The sequence below is a fragment of the Bombus affinis genome, chromosome 6, assembly GCF_024516045.1.
Source record: "Bombus affinis isolate iyBomAffi1 chromosome 6, iyBomAffi1.2, whole genome shotgun sequence".
Taxonomy (NCBI): domain Eukaryota; kingdom Metazoa; phylum Arthropoda; class Insecta; order Hymenoptera; family Apidae; genus Bombus; species Bombus affinis.
In genome coordinates this window covers 14,173,997-14,199,287 of record NC_066349.1, presented here as the reverse complement: position 1 = coordinate 14,199,287, position 25,291 = coordinate 14,173,997, and the positions used below count along the sequence as shown (strand labels likewise).

The 25,291-nt window shown below is 30.9% G+C and overlaps 5 protein-coding genes across 12 annotated transcripts; 3 read left to right on the top strand and 2 right to left on the bottom strand.

The window, feature by feature from the left end:
- Positions 1-581: 581 nt before the first annotated feature.
- On the bottom strand, positions 582-8,816 carry LOC126917484 (PAS domain-containing protein cky-1). Of its 2 annotated transcripts, none has more exons than XM_050724390.1 (9): positions 8,651-8,816; positions 7,937-8,118; positions 4,034-4,095; positions 3,853-3,942; positions 3,476-3,652; positions 3,066-3,250; positions 2,860-2,966; positions 2,517-2,670; positions 582-2,265 (listed from the first exon to the last, which is right to left on the bottom strand). In XM_050724390.1, the coding sequence occupies exons 1-9, from the start codon at positions 8,659-8,661 to the stop codon at positions 1,347-1,349; spliced, it is 1,887 nt and encodes a 628-aa protein (XP_050580347.1). In that variant the 5' UTR covers positions 8,662-8,816; the 3' UTR covers positions 582-1,346. The 2 variants fall into 2 exon arrangements, with proteins under 2 accessions (XP_050580347.1, XP_050580348.1); XM_050724391.1 differs by having other exon boundaries at positions 7,937-8,113; positions 8,651-8,811.
- Positions 8,817-12,681: 3,865 nt separating this feature from the next.
- Positions 12,682-17,598, bottom strand: LOC126917456 (centrosome-associated zinc finger protein CP190). 5 transcript variants are annotated; one of them, XM_050724335.1, is made up of 8 exons: positions 17,459-17,566; positions 17,150-17,339; positions 16,951-17,062; positions 16,644-16,708; positions 16,194-16,365; positions 15,933-16,072; positions 15,597-15,857; positions 12,682-15,473 (listed from the first exon to the last, which is right to left on the bottom strand). In XM_050724335.1, exons 5-8 carry the CDS (start codon positions 16,356-16,358, stop codon positions 13,475-13,477), a joined length of 2,565 nt encoding a protein of 854 aa, XP_050580292.1. In that variant the 5' UTR covers positions 16,359-16,365; positions 16,644-16,708; positions 16,951-17,062; positions 17,150-17,339; positions 17,459-17,566; the 3' UTR covers positions 12,682-13,474. The 5 variants fall into 5 exon arrangements, with proteins under 5 accessions (XP_050580292.1, XP_050580289.1, XP_050580291.1 ...); XM_050724332.1 differs by lacking the exon at positions 17,459-17,566 and having other exon boundaries at positions 17,150-17,450; XM_050724334.1 differs by lacking the exon at positions 17,459-17,566 and having other exon boundaries at positions 16,976-17,062; positions 17,150-17,450.
- Positions 17,599-17,645: 47 nt separating this feature from the next.
- Positions 17,646-21,213, top strand: LOC126917459 (D-glucuronyl C5-epimerase B). Its single transcript, XM_050724346.1, has 8 exons — positions 17,646-17,783; positions 18,097-18,312; positions 18,403-18,497; positions 18,599-18,746; positions 18,883-19,011; positions 19,078-19,791; positions 19,862-20,049; positions 20,126-21,213. The coding sequence occupies exons 4-8, from the start codon at positions 18,606-18,608 to the stop codon at positions 20,655-20,657; spliced, it is 1,704 nt and encodes a 567-aa protein (XP_050580303.1). The 5' UTR covers positions 17,646-17,783; positions 18,097-18,312; positions 18,403-18,497; positions 18,599-18,605; the 3' UTR covers positions 20,658-21,213.
- On the top strand, positions 20,497-23,424 carry LOC126917473 (zinc finger CCHC-type and RNA-binding motif-containing protein 1-like). 2 transcript variants are annotated; one of them, XM_050724382.1, is made up of 5 exons: positions 20,497-20,634; positions 22,067-22,231; positions 22,568-22,679; positions 22,752-23,060; positions 23,126-23,424. In XM_050724382.1, the coding sequence occupies exons 2-5, from the start codon at positions 22,119-22,121 to the stop codon at positions 23,261-23,263; spliced, it is 672 nt and encodes a 223-aa protein (XP_050580339.1). In that variant the 5' UTR covers positions 20,497-20,634; positions 22,067-22,118; the 3' UTR covers positions 23,264-23,424. The 2 variants fall into 2 exon arrangements, with proteins under 2 accessions (XP_050580339.1, XP_050580338.1); XM_050724381.1 differs by lacking the exon at positions 20,497-20,634 and adding an exon at positions 21,545-21,704.
- LOC126917470 (U6 snRNA phosphodiesterase 1) lies at positions 23,186-25,229 on the top strand. 2 transcript variants are annotated; one of them, XM_050724376.1, is made up of 4 exons: positions 23,186-23,334; positions 24,256-24,398; positions 24,470-24,807; positions 24,956-25,229. In XM_050724376.1, exons 1-4 carry the CDS (start codon positions 23,321-23,323, stop codon positions 25,142-25,144), a joined length of 684 nt encoding a protein of 227 aa, XP_050580333.1. In that variant the 5' UTR covers positions 23,186-23,320; the 3' UTR covers positions 25,145-25,229. The 2 variants fall into 2 exon arrangements, with proteins under 2 accessions (XP_050580333.1, XP_050580332.1); XM_050724375.1 differs by lacking the exon at positions 23,186-23,334 and adding an exon at positions 23,561-23,928.
- The last annotated feature ends 62 nt before the right edge of the window (positions 25,230-25,291 follow it).

Sequence of the window (25,291 nt, the reverse complement as noted above, 5' to 3'; positions counted from 1 at the left end):
TATTATGCATATCTAGAATCATAACAAGACAAATATATTGACGAGTAATGAAAAATATTTCATTTATAATTCAAACGATATTGCAGGTAATATATATTTTCAAACTGTAACGTTTTAATGCGTTCGAGAACGATATCGAAACGTTGAACGAAGCGACATCTCTTGGCGTGTCTAAGAAAGCAAAAAATGTCCCTAATTAATGCAGGTAGATATGTAAATGTACACTCGAGATATGTACATATGCATTGACAAGTAATTAAAACAAACTGAGTCTAATTACCATAAAATTTCCATTAAATTCTACAAGTTTAAATCAGTACCAGAGAATACTTATTACTATAGGATTATACATTGAAAGTACAATATAAAATAATGTTAATACTAAAAACTAAAATTAAATAATTAATTGAATAAAATGTCCTTTCTAAAATATATTTTGTCTTCTCTTTATTGTATGTGAATGTTTAATAACATTTAAATCAAAAATCTGCTACGTAGATATTAATTTATTTTTGAAGGTTAGGAAAAAGAAAGGAGGAAATCTGAGAACGGACATTGGTTGCAGTTTAATAACTTCAATGAACATTGAAAATATTCTTTATTAATGGACATTCCTTCTTCTTGAACTTCGGCTAAAACTTATGCAATTAACTTCATTATTAATTATTAAACATTTTGCCAAGATATTAATAATGCTACTACACTGAAATGTCCATTATTTAAAAATATTACATGAAAATGATTTCTAAAAAGCTGTATTTCAACATTTTTCCTAAAATTTCTTCTATAAAACTTTTAAAGTACTTTTTTTACCACTAAAAAAAAATTAGGTACTCTTGCGATCGATATTTCTACGTATATGACAAAATTTCCACGTTTACCTTTTATTAATTACCCTAATACTTTATGGCATCTTACCCATAAGTCTCTGTTACCAGCAAGCAGATTTTATTTAATACTGATGATAGCTTTCAATCCAACGAAAAAAACAAGTTTCTTTTTAATAAAAATTACAAAATTACTATATGCATCATTTTTACCCTAATTGAAAAATGATCTGATTAAAAAATCAATTCCAATCTTGTATGATACCAGTCAATCTTAAATCTCTCAATATTATTATATTAGGAACTAATTTAATGGATCGACTGTCACCAATTCAAAATTGATCTTTCCTTCTTTCAATTTTTTACAAATTCTTCTAATCCAACCTTCAACTGATCTATACCAACTTTCATCCTACTCACAGACTCGAACTCTCAAACTTACGAAGTTATACCTACTTAAAGAAAAAACAAATATTTGCCTATCTAACTGTAAAGCACCAATTAAACAAGTGCACAGTCTTATTTAGGAAAGTCTTTAGAATCATTCATGGACTGGCCCTTTTTCCGTGGTAACTGCAACGTGATAGGTTGAACATCCTGGACTTTCCTGGGCCCCTGATTCGAGCTACGAAACGTGATCTTCAAATTGGGCACATGCTGTTCGGCCGCCCAATCGAAATTAAAAATTGGAGTTTCCGGATGTAGCTCGGAGTCTGGAGTGTCGACCGGCGTAGTTGGCGTCGCTACATATGGGCTAAGTTCCTGGTGTACGACATCCGGTACCCTTTGCAGAGTGTCCGACCAAACTGGACTCGAATTCCAATGTTCCATGGGTAACTCCGAAGGATCTGCTGTTGATCCTGTCGTCGTAGATAACGCTTTAGTCGGAAGTCGTTTATGGCCGCTATTCCTCTCGTTACAACAGTACTCCTTATCTAAGTCCGTGATATAGTACTTGGGCGACAACGTGTCCATACTGTATTGGCTGTGACATTGCATAAATTTTGCGCGATAACCGCTCAAATTTAATGAATTTTTATGATGCGCTTTGTACCTATCGGTAAATTGACCAAGCGCATAATGGCCATGTTGAATATTCATGTGTACGTTCCTATTCTCATGCTCGCTACTACTGATCGACATATCAACCGGTTCTGCATCCTCTCGTGGATTTCTAGTTGCGTAATCCTTCAACTGTGTCTTCGACGAATTGTGCGGATCCTGCTCCGAATTTCGTATATCAGGAGAGTGTTGCGTGTCGTTGTTATGTGCGTGAGATAAGGAACGACTGTAATCTTGCTGCTGATTACTTTGGCTCCCGGTAGCATATGGCACACCGCGGTTCTGACTCCCGGAGCAGATGGTGTAAGTAAATTTAGTTTGGGATGAATACTGGTACAGCCAGGAACTTGAACGCATTACTTCCGCCTCCCTGTCACTGTAATAGTGCATTACACCGAACACGCTTTTTGTTATAACCGTTACCATCTTTATTTTACTAATAATTACTAAAATAATGATTAATAATTACCCTCGTATTATCTATTTAATTTATAAGAAAAGAACGGATATATTTTGTACATAATCTTTAACATTCTATTTAGCGGATACGAAATTCATTACTCTCCAATATGAAAAGAAGAAAGCGAGAAATATTCGGAAATGAAAATTAGAAATATGGGAACGCACCTCAGAACTTGATTCGTGCACACAATGATAGGATGTTGACATTCTTCGGAAGTATCTTTGACTTGTAAAACGCAGTGCACCCAGAACCACCGTCCGGAACGGCTTTGCAGTCTCAACAATGCAGTTGCTGACCGTTCTTGATCAGATTGAATAACTGAAACAACCGTGGATGATATCGAAACTTTCAAATGTTTTAAATATTAAGACGTATCGTTTAAGTTTTAGACGAGTCTCTATTTCATATTTTTAAAATTGAAGGAAAACATACTAAAATGTATTTACATTTGTTTTCGATTAAAGATAAACTCGAAAGTTGAACTATTTTAAATTTCTATGAACGTACCAGTCTGATGTTTGCAATATGCTGTTCGTATCGAATCCCAGTGTAATAAATTATACCATGACATATTTACTAATTCGTTACGGGTGTATTCCAAATGGCTTTCAGCACTGAAAATTCAACAAAATCATTCAACAAAAATGTATTCTGTACTTTCCAAGATCATTGGAATCTTTTATATTTTTCAAACAAAGAAATAAAAATGTTACGTTTTATCGATATGAAGGTATTTCATATCCATAGAGTGAATGGTGGTGAAAATATTTGTCGCACCCTGCACGATACTTTCTCTAGTTTCTGGCAAAACAACGGGTGTACAGGAAGCAAGGAAAACAAACTCATTTCGATTACAAACAGGAACGAAAGGTAAAAAATGGCCTTCAACTAAAACCACCTATAAAAAATAACGATAAAACTAAACGCACAAATAATATACTATACACTACCAAAAAGATAACATTAGGAAACAAAAATAAATATTCAGAATATATAATTGCAAGCATAACGTGAAATAAAATTAGAACAAGAATTTCTTATTCGACGTTAAGGAAAGGACAAAGAGAAGTTTATTGAATTTAAAAAAAGAAATGTTATTATTTCGACTAAATACAAAACTTACTTTTTGATCACCGAAACGAAGTTGCCTCCGTGAATTCCTAGATACGTTGATCCGACAAAGAAACAATCTTCTATCGCTTGGAATTGGACTATTTCTAGATAATTGATTTTGTACAACCATGTGATCTTGCTTGTCTATTACGTCGTAAACACTATCCCCGTGGATAAGCAAATCCTCCTAAAATACATTGTGCAATGTAGAACATTGAATTAAATTTAATTTCTCTGACAAATTATGTACGTATATTATATGTAGTATCGTATCTTTCGTTTTATCATGAACAACGAAACATTTAGAAGCAATTATTTTATGTTTGTCTTGGTGAATTCTTACTATGTTCGATTACCATAATTGTTGTGTCTTTGCAATTACTTTACCATAGAGTGTCCAAGATACTCTGCCGCATTTTCCGATATATACAACAGTTTCCCTTGCTGGGTCATCATCATTATAAATCCGGACATGGCCTGAAAAATTGCATGCATTGTATGGCCAACATTTGTACCGCAGCAACTAACGGTCAAAAATACAATGCGATATCATGATAAACAATATTACTTTTGAAAATCCAATGTTAGGGGTCGGGATATTCGAAGAGTCGGACGGACAGTTTTTCAAGGCTGAAACAAAAAAATACAATCAATGTATTACTCAGCATTCGGTAATTGATCAAAGATCTGAGGATAGTCTCATCCAATATATTTTTTTAATTTTCGTACGAAATGTTAAATTTACGAAAATAGATCGATCAAGGATTAAGATAAAAACAGTTTTTATTTCTTTATTAACATTTTTATAATTAATATCAGTTATGGATCACTCTGTAATAAATCTACAAACGTTAATGGTGCATAAATGCATGTTCGTGAATTAAAATTGAAGTTACTCGCGTAACATCATCAAAATTGATGGATTAGAAACGTTTATGACTGTTATACAATACGTTATAAAACTTAAGCTTCGGGTATGATAACATAAAGTTATTACGATGTTCAAAAATGGTATATGAAAGCAATGTCTGTATTGCTAGGATCTTATCGTTACCGTTGCTTTTATTATTCATAAACATTCCAGCTTAAAACTTTTCCAGATAAGATCCTGTTTATCTCAATAACTATAAAATAGCTTTATGGATAACATCTCGTATGTAAACACAGGATAACGAGAAAAATAATAAATATAAATTAAGTGATAAAGCTTCGATAACGTGGTCGATACAAATAGTTTGATTAAAGTAATTAGAATTCCTTTGTCTAAAGGATTTCGGTACCGAAAACTTTCAGAGTTTAACTCTATCCATAATTTCTTCAAATTGAATACATATGTGCTACTTTTCCTCAGGATCACTCAACCAAGATATAACCAAAGCGGTATTTCTCAAAGCACATCGAGTTTGATGAAAATATAATCAAATCCCCTCTCCTCTATCGAAATCTTCCTTCGTCCGCCATGAAAAAGGGGCATGAGCGATTGAAATCCAAGGAAACCAAAGAGTAACGACAGAAAATTCGTTGGGTCTGCGCGTTTTCCATGATTGTCCCGGGGAAAGAGACCTAGGGAAAGAAAAAAGGAGCGAGAAAGAGGAGAGGGAAAGAAGCGTATGCTAATGCAGTACGGGTACGTTTACAAACGGCGCTACACGGGACTATAGTATCGAATACTGTGAAACAATGAGTATGTAGGAGAGAAAGAAAGAACGACGGAGAGTGGAGAGACGATACAGAGGGAGTATGGGTTACAGGAGCGTGAGAGTGTTGTTGCAAAGGCCGACAGGTCAGCGGATCACCCGGAACTCGCGCTTAGACTCCGCTGAGTTTGAATGTACGCCGATCTTACCTTCTTGCCTTACCTACCTCCCTACCTTTTACCTATATATTACTCTCTACGCTTGCACAACGGAGATGCCCGAAGTTTTTGATGCTCGAACGACCGTTTAATATTCTTGTCAAACGATCGATCCTTATTCCTACGAAATTTCGATCGATATTAGGATTATTAAAATACCAGTAACTTCCCTGTTAGAAATTATAATACTTATCATTATTCATCGAGAATGTTCATGGAAATATTTCTGAATACATTGAAACGATATTTAAGCGGAGATTTCCTTCGCCCTGTGGATATCGTTGCTAGACTGCGGATTTTTACGTGTTTATGGAAGATTTGAAAGTACAAAAATGTTTAGAATGTATATAATATGTAAAATTATGTGGTACTCAAAGAATTAATATTAAAATGCTCGCTTAAGTTCTACTTCCTTCATTGTGTTATGGAGATATGTATTTTTCTATAAATATTCGTAGTCTAGTTGAAACGAACTTACTTAGGTTGGATATTTTCTATACTTCTCCGTATTGTGTGCCTTCTGTATATTTTTGCATCTTTAAATTTCCATTTGAAATGTATTTGAATTGTCGATAATATAATTTTGTTGTTTCGGTTCGAGGAATCGTTGGACCATACATGTTTATTATATTATGAGTGAAACAAGAGTTGCAAATAGAACAGGATTTTTTAAATATAATAGACGAAAAGCAAGATTCAGTAATGCGCAAGAGTTTGTATGATCCGAGTTTGAAAAGTTGAAGTCTAGACAAACGAACAGAGAACCTCGAAAACTTTCTATGTTAATTCACTTTTGTAACTTGATAACATATCGATAGTTTTTTACTTCTTCTATTTTTAACACTGTACATTGTCAAGGAATTGTCTCAAAAGTAATGAAAAAGTGGTACAACTGTGAAATTATGGAGACGCAAAGGGTGAACAATTATTTACATAATACAGAACTTGACTCGTAAAATTGCTTATACGTCATGTTGAACGATGTAACTTTACGAACAATGTAGTTATAATTTAATGGCCTGAGACGTTAATAATTCATTCTAAAGATCATTTTGTTATGAACATTAATTTATAACATACCGCTGTATTACCTTGACTGTTCCATGGTATTAGATCAACATATTCGTACATTTATTATTCGAGCATTAAAAGTTGAAAATAATCAGTATCACTGTTCCTACAATATTTATATTTTTAAAAACAACCGCAATAATCGATAATGCTATTTTGGTCACTACGATTATCTACCACTTACCACCTTGAAATAACTAATACAGTTACTGATATTTTGATATTGGTTTTTGCGGTGACGTACAAGTCTACTGGAAGACGGAGAATGTAAAAATTAAAACGACAAGCGTCTCGCCATGAAACAAAGGCATAGCGTTCACCGTGCAGCAAGTATGCGCAAAAGCATTCGCAATTTTTTATCTTTGCATCTCAACAGTTTTTGATATCTATTATAAAGTCAGTTATTTAATGCACAACGAAATTCTTTGTAGTATTAGGAAAATTAACAATTAATATATTATATAATCGTGAATAATAATCGTTGTCTATATACGATGAAAATTATTACAACATCTAGTGTTTCTTTGTCATATTCTAAAAATTTCGTTTTATTCGTTTAATTGTGAAAAACAAAATGGTATTTTCTTACGCAGATTGTACACTGAAATCTATGCCTCGTAAACTGATGATGATTTATAACGATTTATAAAGCATTTAAGAATGCTATACATAGCGAAGATCCATAAAATCCTCACTTTTAATTTTACATTTAGATTTTAACTTCGTAAGTTATAGATATTGATAATTCTTCGACAAAGTTTTCTACGATGTATTATTATAAAGTAAAAGTCTAATTACTTAGGATCGAGAACACAGTATTAGTCATTTCTTTACAAATTACTAAGTTGTTGAATCAGGGAAGCGACTGTGGGCCAGTTAAATATTTAATTTTAGGCTTTCAGATACAAGAACCGCTGAAAATCAATGAAATAACATACGTATGCGATAATCAGAAATGAACCATGTGCCTCTTCTCTGACTCGCATCGCGTGTATTCAACAAATTATTAAACTAAACAAACCAGTCAGTCTATGAAAAGCATTTCTTTCTACTTCTAATTGTACCTCGCAACTTTCTCATACCGACGGTCGTAGATTTTTTGAAAGCATGGTATAATTACACAGCTTACTCGTATCTACCCAGAAATATTTCTGCAAAATGTAACTGTATCTATATCAAACGACTCATTTTCTATCGAATTTTATATAAATAATCGTAACGAAATCAAGATATCGAGATTATGTTGAAGTAAGCGAGTAATATTTGTTTTCGCGGTATAGAGTTTTCCGGAATCAAACATGGCGGTTGCCGAGTACCGTTTAAAAAAAAATCACTCGAATACCACAAAAACATAGTCACTCGCGTAATAACCATGGTCTTTTACGCATTAACCGAGTACCAAGATGATCGACTCGATGAGAACAAACGTAACGCGCGATTACGATAAGGATATCGTTAACGTATATACCTAAAAATCTTGCGGTTTCCAAATTTTTGGGACTCTTTAGTTAAACAACTCAATTAAATTTATCCTTTGATGCTTACCTTGTTGAAAGTAATTGGCTTTTCGAAGAAATACGCAGACCAAGGCCATAAGCTGTAACTGGGAAAGCCTCTGACGAGTTGAGGGCGGTAATGGCAGTAAATCACGTAAGTTGGCGATTTCGGCATTTATCAGGTCCCTTCGAAGTTTGCTGGCACCTTTCGTTGATTTGCTCGCATCTATCCTTCAAGCACACTCGGATGTTACCGATACGCTATACTTTGCCGGACGGCTGAATCTACTTGCGAAATTGACGCGCGTTCAACGGACATTTCTACTACTTCTAACCGATTCCTTGCAGATAACAAAACACACACACAATACATATATATATATGTAAGAATTGTTTAAACTACATGCAAATGGAAACTTATATTAATGTCTACAAGCTTATATCAATTTTTAAAGATACGTAAAGATATGCTCGAGCGACTGTTTTTATATCACTGACGGAAAATTAAACCATTATCGATAAAATATAATACAATACTGTATAAGAGAAGGATAACAGTTAATCCCGCATTCTATCGAAAGAAAAGGTACAGCGAAATTTAAATTTCTGCGAACTGATCGAATACAATCTACAATGTGACGAATGCCACTGTCGAAGGCGCTAAAGGGGTAGGAATCAGAATCGACGGTCAATGGTCGAGAGATAAGTGAATGCGTTAAATGTATCGTTCGACACGTCGATCACGTGACCGAGCATTACTTACCGATTGAACATATTTCGGTAACCAGGAGGACATTAGTAGCGGATCACTTGTAGACGACGAACGAGACATCCGGGTCGGCAGGTTCTCGCAAAACTGCAGCTACGATCTAACATCCGGGTCATAACGCGCTACTACACTGAACACGTGGATACTGGCAGAGGCTGGTTCTCCTACCTTCTCACCTCCGCAGCCCCCCTTTTTCTCCTTTGCCGCCACCACCACCGCCACCCACCTTTACCTCCCTTTCCATCTACCTCGAGCTCAGGCCATCCTTTTCCAACGCGCAAATGGTATGATATTTTCTTCCCTGTTTCGCTGTTTATATTTCTTGGTCGCTCCCACTCGTCGATTTATCTCACTCGTTTATTCCCTTTCTCCAGTTTTTCGCTCGCTCGCACCTTTACCCCATGTTGCTACTACGGTCACGATCGGGCAATCGTGTCCCTCTACCACCGCCATCATCGCCATCCTCGCCACTACCACCGGCTACTGGTTACGTTTCCTGTACATGCGGTTTTGTCCGAATCATTTGCGCAAAGTCCCGCCTCGAGAACTTTTCGGTACTGGTTGAGAGCGTGCGCCAGGGGTACACCATCACAGTACTCGGGTAAGGTTGGAATTTTTCCGAACGGAGCCAACCTTTCGGACAAGGTAAATGTTCGTAAAACAACCCGTAGATTTCCGATTTCAAAATGTTCTTTTTTTTTTATCTTTTCTCTGGTTCTTTACTAACAACTTTTAATTATTTTGAATAATTTATTATTTTTAAATTAAAACAGTGTGAGATACAGTAGGGCTAAATGTTACTGATTTTATAGAATATTTATACTTTCTTTACGTAATTTGCAAATATTTGTAAGTTCTTTCGAATAATTTGTTCTTTGAGTTGAAACAATGTAACGTACAAAGGTAGTCAAAGTATTATCGAATTTTTAGACAATAGACTTGTTATTTTTTACGTTATTTCCTATGATACATTCTCACGTGATATTTTCTTATGTTACTCTTGTTACTTATCAAACGAAGAGAATAATGAAATTATTTGATACTTCCTTTTTTCATTTATATATTCGTTACTTTATTACATATTTTTCGTCAAATATCTTATACATATTTCCTATTTAAAATATCGTTTTACGAGATTATTGGCATCAGAGGCAGCTTTGTGTCAATCATTAACGATTACATTGTGATAAACTATTGATCGAACGAATTTTCTCCCCTTCTTACAATATTAATACTTAATTTGCACTAAAATTATCTTTACTTCAATATCGGATAATTTTATTATCACCTATTTTCTCGACTTTATTCGTATAGAGATATTTCTTGACATTGTTTTTTTCCTTTTATTGTGGATGATGTTACTGCACATAAATTGAATCAGTACATTGAATTTCATTTATTTATCTTACTCCATAAGCATATTTCTTATAAGAAATTACGCCGCTCGAAATAATTGGAATAATTAAGCTTATGTATTTATTTAATTGTATAATTTAGTAGGTGATCTCTTAATTATTTTGAGCAGCACACGTAAAAGTTCGTTCGTTTAGCTTAAAATTATACTCGGAACGAAATATCGGGTTGCCAAATTTTTTAATCGATTTTACGAACATTTGTTTATCCATTTTTCAAATTACAGACGATATGATTGATGTCAGCGTCGCTTTTCAAGATTTCGTAAAACATTATAAGACGAAAATATTAAACAATTTTACAGACATGTAAAATTGATACGTCAAGAAAACAAAATATTATGATATTGACTCTATGATTGACAAAATTATGTCGGTTTTCAATAAATTAAAAAATCGATGTGCACTAGCAAATGATCGCACTAAGAATCATATTATTTTTATCTCAGAAATTTCTCGTTTCTAATTAATTGTCTAAGTAATTAAAAAAAGTCTAAGGAAGCACCCTGTACGTTTCCATACTTCGCATAACTAAATTATGAAGAAAGTGGTAAAGGAATCTTATACAATGCGAGAAGATAAGCTTAAGTAGGTGTGTGTATGCGTAACTTAATGATATCGTATCGTATCGAATCTAATGTAACGATTTTTATGTAACACTGCCAACCATTTTTAAAAATATTGTATAAAGTAGTTACTAATAATTTGATAATGGCCATAACCGAATTATGGCAGTTAATTTCCTTCTATTTTGCATGCATTCTAGATCTAGCTTCCTTGTTCCTCCAGTCTTTCTGTTCTTATTTGCAATAATCAGAGATCCAAACACAAAACAATTTAAATCAACCTTTGGTCGATTTTACATATAAAATTTTCGTTACTATTGAACGTTCGATAAGATCGAACTCATTGATATATCCTAATATAATTAATTACTGTTCAAATTATTAATATCGTCGATACAATTTCTTGTATCATCGATACATATTTCTTTATTAACAATAAGCAGATATCGTATTTTGCGGAAAAAATAGACATTTGCCAAAAATTGATATACATTTCAATTATACATTAATAATATAAAAATTAATACAAAAAAATGATACAATTAATAATATAAAAATTAATACAAAGTTCGTCGAAACAAAATTGCACGATATGGACAAGATAAATCCATTCCAATCTAACAAATGATACTAAATTAGATATACAAATAAAATATTTTTTGATCCAAGAATTCCTATGAATCTTGACAAATTTTAATCCTAATTTTTTCTTCAATTTCTATAATTCTGAAAATATTGAAACGAAAGATTGTCACTGGACCAAAATGCGTTACGGTGATGAAGTTACGTTAGTATTTGACTAATGTATATTTCAGATAAAATTCTTCGACGTTATAATTTGTTAATCGTGCATAGGTTGTAGTAAATGAGAACTCAGAAATTACATATTGACGTAAATCAGTATTTTCCATAATGCATGTATATATAAAACGAGGCACTTAATACGCGCGCACCGTGATTAGTATTTTTCTTTGAAACAGAGAAATTTATCGTATATATCGAATTCATCAGATTTCCAAGTTAAAAATAAAATGATTCTTTGACACATTAGCGTGTATTTACACGCTAATTTGTTACACCGTTTGAATTTTCTTCGTATCAAATGATTTCCCATTTACTTATAAATACAAAAATTTCAATTTTAATCTTGTATCCATTTGATCGATAGAAACAATTTTATACGTGTATAGATATGTATAAGTCAAAAATAAAACATTTGAAGTTAAATATACTAGACGGAGCAAAATAACTAAACTAAATTTATGTGTTTGATTTACGGCAAAATTGAACGCGTGTGTTAAAAATACAAATGTTTCTAGCATATTTTATCTACTTTATCGTGATCTGCATTTACATGTATTATTCGTTGAATCTTACTAACTCAAATATTCTTCTATATATAGCTTGGACTGTATTAACTCTAAATACCATCTTCGAAACATTTACTGAATTTACGATAATATTACTCTAATTTAAAATATTATGCTCAAAAACTAAGAGTGCTGGTTACTTATGAGAAAGAGAATTGACTAAATAAAACGCGTTAAGTGACTCACGCTGTACATATACAAGATATTCTGTCCGACTTTATTAAAAATATATTATCTTCTGTATCCAATTTTTTGGATGTTTTATTTTCTATTTTTTAATATGAAACAGGCATCGTGTATTTAATTGCAAATGATGTATAATGGCATTTGATTTCAAGAATTTTTTAAATTATTGATATCTCTTCGATAAAATCATATTATTCCTTCTAGAAAATAGAGAATATATGACTATACAAAGCATACTTTTTTATATAAATAAGTTAATGAATTATATTCGATTTGCTTTATTCAAATGTTTGTATAAAATTTCAAATATTTGAAACTATATATCTTAAAATTCTCCAAATCATGTAATGAAAGAAATAATAGAATGTATAATTTGGTAAGGAAAAAGTGATTGAGTTTTATTTCTTTTATTATATCAATTCCAGCAAAAAAATTTATTAATGGATTTGAAATAATGAAAGAAATGTAAAATAATATTTTGTCATTAACGCTTGATTGACTACGATCTTTTATTTTGGTGCATCATGTTTATCCGGACGCAAAATACGAAAGATATATACCAATTATCATGAATAATAATCAAATACAATATTATAAAATCTAAGAAAGAATTTCTGAAAGAAACGTATTACTTTTAATCTCTTTATTTTTAAATATTTGCATTGAACATGTGCAGTTAGGAATTAATCAGAAATTCGATATTCATATCCCTTCATTTTCTGCATTTCATATTTGTCCACTGCCACACGTTTGTGCAACTATATGTTCAGAGGAATTGAAAATTGCAATTATGTGGTAATTAAGAAAAGTTCATAAACAGTTTTTCCACTTTTCCTCTTCCTTTTCTTTGCAGATGTGATCAAATTAAATCTCTAACGATTGATACATCATACATACATACATATATATATATATATCAGCTTGTTAGCTGTATATACAAACATTTGTTTTAGGATAAATGTTGAAGTTAAAATCAATTTGCACGAATTAGTTGAAGCTTATGACTCTACATATCCTCTAAAAACGAAATAATTCATTTACATTGCTTCTTTTGTATCCGTATATATAAGGTATTTCCTACTTTTCTGGCAGGATTGTGGAGCATGATCTACATGATTGCCAGAAAAGTAGAAAATGCCTTGTATAGCAATCTTCAATCATTTACTATGTAAAAAATGAAGAAAGAAGCAAAATGAAATGCAATTCAAACATGTCATTTTGTTAGTCACGGATATTGATCAAACATAAGATGTGACAAAGTTAATATAATAATAATAATATTATTTATGAATCAGCTAATTCTCTACTATCGTCATCCCATTCTGTAAAGCTATTCGCTTTAGCTTGCTTATCATTTTTTTCCACCTCTTGTTCTCCCTCAAGATGCTCCTCTTCAATGATCATAACCGATTCCTGCGATTCGCCTACACTGTTACTCTGTTCGCTGCATTGTTCATCATATTCCACTATTTCTGTCTGTTCTTCCACGTATTGTATAACTTCTTCTACCTGATCAGAACTGCATTCCTCCAATATTTCCGACTGTTCAACTTGCATTTCCTCCTCCATCACCTTTTCTTCAACTTCTTCAACCACTTCCTCCACTATCTCCTCAGTTTCTTCGGTAAGTTCTTCCGACTGATAATTCTCATACGTTTGCCGTTCTACTTCTTCGTTTCCGTGAATGTAAACGATCATCCCATCCTCCGTACCTTGCATTACAATTTGTTCGTTATCGGTAATGTTTAGCTGTTGTGGCTGCTGCTGTTGATCATTTTCCTGCTGTTGGTAGTTGTCATTGTCAATCAGCATTATCATATGTTGCCCGTCCAGCTCGTGCGTGTTGTAAGTCATTTCGTGCGAAATATTATTTAATTGCATCTCCGGTACAATATATTCCGATACGTTTGAAGCTCCATCCTGAGGTTCCGAGGAAACGCTATCTCCAACACCTAAGGATGCCGCTATACCACTAGCCACGTGACTCAAGGCTTCCGCTTCTGAAGAAGGTTCTAAAGAAATCGTTGGCATAGAGACTGAAGCTGCATCCGAATCCCGCAGATCCTTGTGCACGCAATCGATATGTACTTGCAAATTCGTGGCTTGTACGAAAACTTTACCACAATGTGTGCAACGATGTCCCTTCTTTTTGCCATCCGGCAAGTTTCCATGGCCCGTATTAATTTCATGGGTAGTCAATTCGGTAACATCTTTAAACGTTTGTGAACATTGCATGCACTGAATCTCTTCGATGGATGACGAGTGTTGACGCGACGTTGGTCGATGATTATGGTTGATTTGATGCCTCACCAAAAACGCTTCCGATAGTGCCACGTAAGAACATGCCTGACATTTTGGAAAACTCATGCTTTTCGGAGGAGGCACATTGTGTTTTGTATAAAGATGATACATCAGGATGTTTCGTTTGATTGCTTTATAACCACAGTGTTCACAAACTCGCATATCAAATTTTTCATCGTGTACATCTTGCATGTGTCTTCTGTACATATAGTAGTTTGTATACTCCTCTTCTAAATCACACTTGTTACACTTCCAAGGTCCAGTCTCGCCACCATCTACGCTTCCGTTACTCTTTGCCTCGGTTTCGTCGCTGTTATTGCTTGACATCAGGTGATCAGACTTCAAAACTACGTAAGAGACCTTTGTCTTGCATGCTGAATTACTATCTGAAGACTTTGCTTCTTTTTGCATGATTTTCAAACGTATGTTCTTGTTATTTTTCACTAAATGGGGGTATTTCTTTAATACTTCTCGAATGATCTTTGCGTGATTATTGATCGAGTCTTCTGAGTTCGTTCGTTTCCCCTTTTCCATGTTTTCTTTTTCTTCGAGATCAAATCGTACTCTCTTAGATGGCGATGGCTGCGTATCTTGACCCCTTTGGAAACATCTAGTCACGGACCAATCATCGTCGGAATTCATTTCCTTCAGACTCTTCTCGTTTGTATGACTGTCATCTTCCTCATCTTCGGTTGTATCATTTTTACTGTCTCTGTCTGGGGAACATTTACCACTAGGCGAATTATCTCTTTTATATTTGTCTGGCGCTTGAACGATAGGCTTTGTATTGTACGTAATGTCATCGAATGACGAGAACACCCCGAGCGCAAACTCTTCGGCTTCGGGGAGATCAAATCGGGAAGGTCCAGGAGTTACCTCTGTAGGCCTATTTGTCGACGGCATCCCGTGGAATGTTCGCATTTCATAATTAAGCGATGGCATACTTTGTGGTGTATCTAATTTTCTTTTCCATATAGGAAGTCTAACATAATAAAAAGAAAATTTTTTGTACATATAAAATTGAAGAGTAAGATTTATATACGTAACTAAATTATTTGTAATGAATGAGTATTTGAATCTCTAATCTATATGCAGACATACTTACTTTCTACCTGGTAATGGCTGATTTGACAGCCCTGAAGATGAAGTGGAAGTAGTTGTTATTTTTGTGCTAGATGTTGAAGGCTTTGAAACTGCTATTATGGGTCGGGTATTGCATTTCACTGTTTGTTCATTTTGCAGAGAAGCAGTATTAAATTGTGCATCAAGTAATTTAGTTAGAACAGTCATGTTCATTTTCTGTGCTGTACGATACAAAGCATGTTGCTCAGAAGTCCAATACTCTAATTGGCCAGTGTACATAAAACTATAAAAGTATTATATGTATGTATATTATAAGTGTGATAACTTTATTTGCTATACAAACTGTGTTAAAATTTACCTTATAATTGACTTCACACATTCATATGGCATATCTGGTGGCATGATAATTACTCCATCAAAATTTTCATCTTTTTCTTTTTGTTCACGTTCAAGTTGCATAAAATAATCCGTGCATGTCGTTATGACTAAACGATGAGCCTGAAATATTAATGAAGATGTTCTTTGAACTAAATATAACAATAATTAGTGAAGAAATATTTAATTTTAAATATTTAATAACAATTTTTAAATATAAATATGGAATGTACAAGATTAATACCTGAACAGTGATATCACTGGTAGGAAACTTGATTGTAAGATCAAGCAATTCTTCTTCAAAATAAAGCTGTTGAAGTCTTTGAAGAAAGAAAGTCCCCCAGTTATCTACCTTCACTTGCTTCAAGCCCCGTGAAGGAAGTTGTTTTTCCTGATTTGCTGTTTCCATTGTACACCTGTATGTTATTAATTTAAAAAAAAGCTTTTGAAAGATTCTTTTTGAAAGATTCATCATTACTTAATAAATCTGCCACTAATATTTTTTGTGGAAAAATTAATTAAAATATTAGTATGTAGCTGTTTAATATTATCTTCAAGATACATTAATAAAATTAATAATAAAAATTAAGTATTAGAAAATACATATACACTGTAGTACAAAATAAATAATTTCTTTTACTACAATATGCTGTTTATAAGAAAATTAAAATTAAACTATATTACATTTCTTTACCTGATATTATAAAGTTTAACTATTTATTATATCTACTTATGCTGACAACCCACATGGACCAAATCCTGTAATAAGAGAAGAATAAAAGATATCACTATCTTAATCTTTAAAATTAAATTATAAGATACTACACTATGATTTTATTCTCTAACAAAAAAAATATATGAAGAGAAATTTCAAATCTTTTCGATTACATTACTCACAAATGTTAGAAGTTAACTATTAATTACAAGATTATATAGTATCATATGAAAAGAAATTATTTACACCACACATGCTATTTCAAAGGCTACAAATATTACTTAACATTCTTGAGAATAATCTCTTCGTACTTGTGACTCAAATGCCATATAATCCATGTCACAAAGGGAAATTATTCCCCAACTAATTACTTAGTAGTAAGTTAACCTGACTGGCTTCTAAAAATCAAAAGTTTCATATCTAACATTATAATAATAGTGCATCAGCGGGGTCCATTGACATCGGAATATGGTTGTGTGACTTACAGTAGCGACTAGTAGCAAGCGAAGTACGCTAACGTAAAAATTCTTTAGCATGTATATCACCATATATACATTGCTGCGATCGCTTCGAAATTCGATTAGACTAAAATATTGCAAAAAGAAGAATGCTATGCAAATGAAAAGAAGTAAAAGAGGCTTCTGACAAAAGTATCAGCGCATACTTTGCGGAACGCTGAAAAATGGAAGTTTAATAATGATGCACATCTTCCTTTCACGATCAAAGTCGAGCATATTAATGGTTATTTCGAATATATACAAATTCAAAATACCCTGTGGATGTATTGCACATACCTATTTAACAATATTTCAATATTCCTCTCAGCTCCATCTCTTATAAATTTCCTTAGTACACAAGTAATATTGAACATTCCATTGTATATCACGACTCACAGATGGAGTTATACGTATCAACTGATCACACAGTAACAGGATATAAAGAAACCTTCAACCATAGAATTATGAATCGCTACTATAAACTACGATTGCTCATATTTTGTGTAATCTGCATAATGCAGAAAAAAAATATTTTTGTGTTATTGTGTATAATTCCATACGATGAAAGCAGAGAGAATTTACATGGAAAAAATATAATTAATTTTATAAATTTAGGTGCAAGGTAACGAATGAACTGCGAGAATGGGCAATATGAACTTATGGCGAAGAATGGCTGTTAATAGTTTTAAATATTATCAATAATCAATTGAATTTGTAAACAAAAGATTTTTATTATTTATATCATATTAAAGTTTAGAGTATTTAAAAATATTTCTTCACAAAGTATATTATAATATACAAAATTCATGCGAAATGTTAAAAATTGATACACATGCAAATATATAATCTGTTCTTCAAATTCCTTCTATGTAATCGAGATTTCTTAAAACCACTGAAACTTTACCCATAGTTAATATTTCGCAAACGAATTCTAGGGAATTTATGTAATGCTACTGACACTAAATCAAGAATGCATGCAATTTTTTTTATAAAATAGACAATGCAATTAGCGAGAACAGATACAATATTTTGGTTACTGCAAACGATATTATGAGTGGAATGTATGAAACAATAGCTAACATCGATAACCATCGGTGATTAAACATATAAAGTCCTTAATGGAAAATGTAAAGGGAATATCCATAAAAAAGGTGAACACATATATGCATTTTAAAAGTTGTCATCGGCTGCTACCATTTGTTTCTTGTTGTTTTTAAAGAAATGAATTTATCTCCTTTTAGAATTCTACAATTTAAAAAAAATGGGGGAAAAAATATTTATCTTTAATCGAAGCTGTTTTTAACAGATAGGAAGGCAAGAATTTTAATAACATCTTGTAAGTAAGCATTGCATAGCAATGTTATTTATACTTTATAAAATTAATCTTCCTATGTATTGATATTATTTATAAAAAATCATTTTCATTCAAACTGACAGGTTTTATATGATGATGAGGTTGAACTTTAAAACATTATTACTTGTAATAATAGTTGCAGTATTAAGCTCAATATTAACATCATGGAATAATTGTGGTAGCCCATCGTTTTTTAAAAACACTGATTGGAAATCAAAATTTCAGCATAAAGTAAGCATAATTTGAGTCAAATATATAAATTTAACATACATTACTATTTCTATAAAATTATTTGGTGTAGAAATTTTATATAGTAATAATATTTATTATTTACTATTATTGTTTTTTTTTTTATATATATATAAAGGACCGAGTAAACTTAGAAACTGGATATCAGGAGATAGATTGTCATATAAATGGTGATTATTCTATTGGATGTCGTAAAGAAGGAGATGAAGTTTATATACCATTTTCATTTATTCATAAATATTTTGAGGTAAGTAGTAAAGGTAAACTAAATGATTAATCACAAGAAAATACTAATATGTTTAAAATACGTCAGATTTATGGAAAATTAGCCACGTATGATGGCTTAGAAAGATTTGAATGGTTACACAGTTATTCCAAAATCGTTAATCCTAAAGGAAAATATGATCCTAGAGGAGTGTTTATGACCTTTGAAAATTATAATGTTGAAGTTCGAGAACGTGTTAAATGTATTAGTGGAAATGACGGAGTACCAATATCTACTCAATGGGAAAGTCAGGGATATTATTATCCTACTCAAATTGCTCAATTTGGATTATCACATTATAGCAAAAATTTGACAGAACCAGAACCTCACAGAAAAGTGATAGAAGACTCTGATAAAGTTAAAAGAGAATGGATTATACCTCAAGGATCTATTGCATCTAGAATATTTGATAAACATGTTAACAGTTATGTAATGAGATTTGCAACACCAGAAACTAGTACATCTGGTATTACCTTAAAATTAGATCATGTACTTGATTTTGTATTGAAATGGGATTTTAATGTTAAAGATAATGGAAGCATTATGATCACATTGCAATCTAGAGAAAGAAAAGAAATGTATTACCTTCATTATGTTACTAGTAACATAGTATTGCATATATATAACAATCACGTTTATTATGGAATTGGTCAAATTAATCATCAATGGAGAAGATTCACTAGAGACCTAGTAATAGATTTACAAAAAGGTTTATACTTAAATGATAAAAATAAAAAGAAAATGTCTCGCTCGAAATTAAAGGTAATGTATATACTTAACAACTGCTATAAGATAATAAAAAAATAAATGTTAAGAATGATCTATTTTACAGATTGTGAAAATGACGTTGTATGGATCTGGAATGATTGATAACGTAACATTATCTACAAGTGAACACATGGAACAATTCTATGATGCAGCTAGATGGTTTGTTAGTAACCAGAACATTAGTTCTGGTGGATGGGCAAATCCTGTCAGAAGAAAAGTAGCCCCAGGAATGGCTACTCTTGAACCTGGATGGTATTTTATTTTAATAAATTATTTAATTTATATATATGTTATTACGATATATTTATTTAAATGCATATTTTTACAGGTATTCTAGTATGGGTCAAGGACATGCAATTTCTGTATTAGCACGAGCATATTATCATTCGGGCGAAGAAAAATATTTGCAAGCTGCTATTAGAGGTTTGCAACCTTTTAAGGTATCCTCTAGCAAAGGCGGCGTAGCTGCAATATTTTTAAGCAAATACGTGTGGTACGAAGAATACCCTACGACACCTTCTTCATTTATACTTAATGGGTTTATTTATTCTTTAATTGGTTTGTATGATCTTAAAAGCATAGCAACAGGTAAGGATGCGGTAGAAGCATCTCGCCTTTTTAATCAGGGTATGACATCCTTGAAAAACATGTTAACGCTATACGATACAGGTTCTGGTACTACATATGATTTACGTCATTTTACGTTAAAAGCGGCTCCAAATTTAGCTAGGTGGGATTATCATTCTACTCATGTTAATCAACTTCTTCTTTTAAATTCAATTGACAATGATCCGATTTTTACTACTACAGCAGAACGATGGATAGGTTACATGAATGGTAAGAGAGCTGCACACAATTAATATACTATCCTTTAGCGATCAATTGATTTTTGCATTCACTTTTATTCTTAATTTATTGATATTTAATATTTCGTTCCGTCTGCTCTATTTTGTATCATACATTTTGTAAATAAAAAAAAATAGTCACAGAATAAAGTGGACCAAACTATACTTATCTTCTTATGTAATTGTTGTTACATGGAAACAGTAACAATCAAATTCGAGACATTTGTTCATTATTAATGGATGCTGCGTATGTACTTGGCTATCCCATCATAGCAAAATATCAAATTTAGTATTTGATAGTTAAAACTACATATATTTAAAAAGACAAGTGTATTATTATATTTAAAAGTAATTTATTCCATTTAATTATAACAAATAAAATTTATTTAGAGTATTTCAGATATTTTAAATTAATATTTAGAAAAAGCCATCCCTGAACATGACTTATGAAAGTTAATTTGTAGAGATATAATGAAATGATATATGTAATTGCGTTACATGTAAATTTTGTACTTAAAGAATTAAACTCAACATTTAAACTATTTTATAAATATACATTTTTTAATTTCAATGTTATGTATTACATTCCTTTGAATATTTGAATGTTTTATTTTTAACAGATGTATAGATTAAGATAAATTTCATACCTTTCATGCAAATTATTTAAATTAAATAAGAAGTTGTTTCGAGAAAAAATGTAATACATTTTGAAGTTTTTTTTGTATATTATACTACTTTTATATGAAATTTTATTAGAACTTATATATGTGTGATACCAATTTAACAAATAAAATGAAATTATTTTATTTATAAATTTTTTGTACCTGTTGATAAATAAGTTTTTAACCTAATTTTTTCCCTAAATATATATAATTTAACAAAGAATGAAACTTATTTCATTTAATTTGAATGTATGCTTGTGAATGTGTATGGTCTGTTACATGTTGGTACTACTGATAGCTCAGTTTATGGTATATGTTCTTGTAGTTTACAAGACAGTTATTCCACTATGTATGCAAGAATTAATATTACATAGCATATAAGTAATTATAACGATTTTTTGTGAGTATTTTTAACGTAGTTGTTCTTGTTTAATATAAAATTGAAATATTACTGAAATATGTCATATCGAATTATATACGTTTTAAACTGTAGAAAAAGATTTTTAAATTCAATTTACGAAACATATTATATTATTGTTAATTGCTTTTATGACTTAATTTCTAATATAATAAATAGTTTTTTAAATGGAGCAAAAAAGCAGTTTTGCTTGCAAAAAAATATTAGTATAAAATTATAATTATTGAATGCGTCACTGAATATAAATATTTCAATAAGAGAAAATAAGTGAAATACAATGCATGACAAACATTTTATAACATTTTAACTTTATAATCGTCGTTTTTTCTATTCCTATATTTCAGGTTAAATTAAACACAAGCGTCATAAATAATAATCGAAATTTAATATGTAAAAATGAGTGGTGGAGTAGTTCCAAGTAAATCAACAGTTTATATTTCAAATTTACCTTTCTCATTAACAAATAATGATATACATCAACTTTTACAGAGTTATGGCAAAATTGTAAAGTAAGTTATGAAATTTAAGTAGCTGATTTTTTAATTCTTTATTAGTTTATTAAATATATATTTATAGAAATATATTATTTAAGTATTTTATATATTTCATTTATCCTGATATTCTACCTTTATCCTTTCATCAAAAATTGTATAAAAATTATTGTTTATTATATTCTTAATCCTCACATATTTTCAGATTAAATTTTCTTATATATCTTGATTTTAATAAAATATAAAAATTTTCAATACTTTGAGAATAAAAGAAATTTTTTACATTACATATACATCAAATAATTTAAAGTATAATCTTATACATATTTGAAGTATAACCTTTTTTATTTTTAGAGTGACAGTAATGAAAAACAGAATTACAAGAAGAAGCCGAGGTGTTGCATTTGTATTGTTTCTTACTTCAGAGGATGCTATTAGTTGTGCGAAAAATTTAAATAACACAGAGGTAAAATGTAATTTTTCTTATGTAATAATATTCATCCTAACTTATTATTTTTCATATATTACTTTTTAACAGATAGGTGGTCGTACAATAAAAAGTTCCATAGCAGTAGATAATGGAAGGAGTACTGAATTTATACGTCGCAGAGACTATCCAGATAAATCTCAATGTTATGAATGTGGTGAAGAAGGACATTTATCATACAATTGTAGGAACAATACATTAGGACCAAGAAATCCACCATTAAAAAAGATTAGAATCAGAAAAAAACATAAAACTAATACTCACCAAACAAGCAATTTGAATAAAAATAGTGATGATGAATCAGCAGAGGATAATTGGGATGAAGAAGTAGAAACATTAAGCGCTGCTATTGCATTAGAGGTAATGTATTAATGTGATCCAAATGTAATAAATATTTGTATTTATTATTTATATGTACATTATAGCAAAGACAAAAAGAATTAGAAAATAATCACCGATTAGGAAATAAGGGATATGAGGAGGAAAGTAGATCAGTTCATAAATCTGGCAAAAGATATAAAAAGAACCAATATTTTAGTGATGAAGAAGATTTTAGTGAATAAGTAAATGTAATAAAGTAATATAAGAAGAAAAAATTATGATATAATGAAGTTTAAAGAATGTTTAATATTATGTTTGTAAAATATTGTTTGTATATAGATTTGTAAATTGATAACTCATTGATTTGTGTAGAAATTACAATAAATTTATAACATCAACTTCAGTTTTTAATTGAAATTTTATTTTGCTTCATATTTAGTAATTAAATGTAACAAAGTTATTTAATTAGTTTTTACAATAAATCATGTATATATATGTGTGTACATATTAACATAGTGTGTACTATATATGTTATTTTATTTTGCGTTATGTTATGTTAGTATTTGTGGCTTAGTAGATTGGAAAACTTAACCTTACAAATGCCATTCGAAAGTCATTAAAAGAAATTTTAATATTACTATTTTCTTTGTACTTATAATCTATAAACTCAATGTATTTCGAACAACAAAGATTAAATATTACCGAAACATGACTGTATTTTGAAAAAATAAAAAATCGAACAATTAGTTATAAATAATTTCAAAATATAACCTCAAAGGATGAAAGATTTAAGTTAATTACAAATATTATACACTATGTCAGGTTTAGATTTGTTAAGTACGTACGCTTCTGATTCTGAAGAAGATGAAATTAACGATAACAGTAAATCTGAGGAAAATTCTAAACGGTATCTATCTTCTTTGGTTTTTATAATTATTATACTTACGATTTCTTATAAGTATTCAAATACATTTTAATAAATTGTTAGGTATGTTTATAATTGGAATAACTATTCATTTTTACAGTATGCATGTATTGAGAAATATATATTTGATTATTTATTTTGTAACTTTTATAAACAGATTTAACGATTTATACGAAGGTATCACATGTGCGTGCATTATCTATGTTTAGACTTTGAAGATTTAAATTCGAAATAAATAGTTAAAAAAAAGTTTTAGTAAACTAAATATTTGTACTAAAAAAATCATAGAAAATAACTTTTATTTTATAGATTACCTTTGCCTAGAAGCATTACATCATGGAAAGGTGTTCCTCATCATGAAGAAGTAGATGATAATCCATTGCAACATGAGGGAAGAGTAAGAAGTTTTAAACATGAACGTGGTAACTGGGCTACTTTAATTTATATTGGCTGTTAGTATTTAATAAAGGTATACATGTTTTAATTACAAGAATAAAATCATTACAGCTACCTTAAATTCCAGATAAACCCAGCGAGGATATGCTCTCATGGATGTTTTCAGTTTTGGGAGAAGTTCCAGTTAAATGTAATATATTTTCTGAAGAATTTCATATTAGTCTATCAAGAACTTTAATTTTAAAGTTTCATTGGATTGAATCCTTCGTAGAGGAGATCAAGAAGTTATGTGAGCAGACAGATCAGTTTAATTTGGAGCTTCTAAATGTACGGGCATATACTAACGAGGAAAAAACTCGAACATTTCTTGGGATAGAATGTATCGATTGTAAAGGAGTCCTTGGTCATTTTGTGAAAAATGTTAATAAGTTCCTTGCTGAATATGATTTACCAGCTTTTTATGAAGTAAGTAACGTATTTTAAGCAATGATTATACATGTTACACAAAAGTGCAACAAGTTATTTTTGATAAAAGTTTTATATTTATTGCTTTATAACATAAGCGATTATAATACGGTAATAATGATAATAAATTATCATTTTCCACATTTAGGATTCTTCTTATCATGTAAGTTTTTTATGGTGTCTTGGCAATGAACTGTCAGTTCTAGATGATCAAGCACACTTTTTGACTATTAAATTAAATCAATTTTTGATTGAACATGCAGAGGCAAGATATATAAATGTCACTAAAATATATCTTAAGATTGGAAACAAGTTATATGTTTTTAAACTGAGGTAACAAATAATAATAATTGATACGAATTAAATGTAAAATACTGATAATAAAAAAGTTACACTATAATATAATAACAATCTTTTTAAAACTTTACTTTCTTCTTTTTCCCTGTGTTAGTATACCTAAAAATCTTTACATTTAAGATTGAAT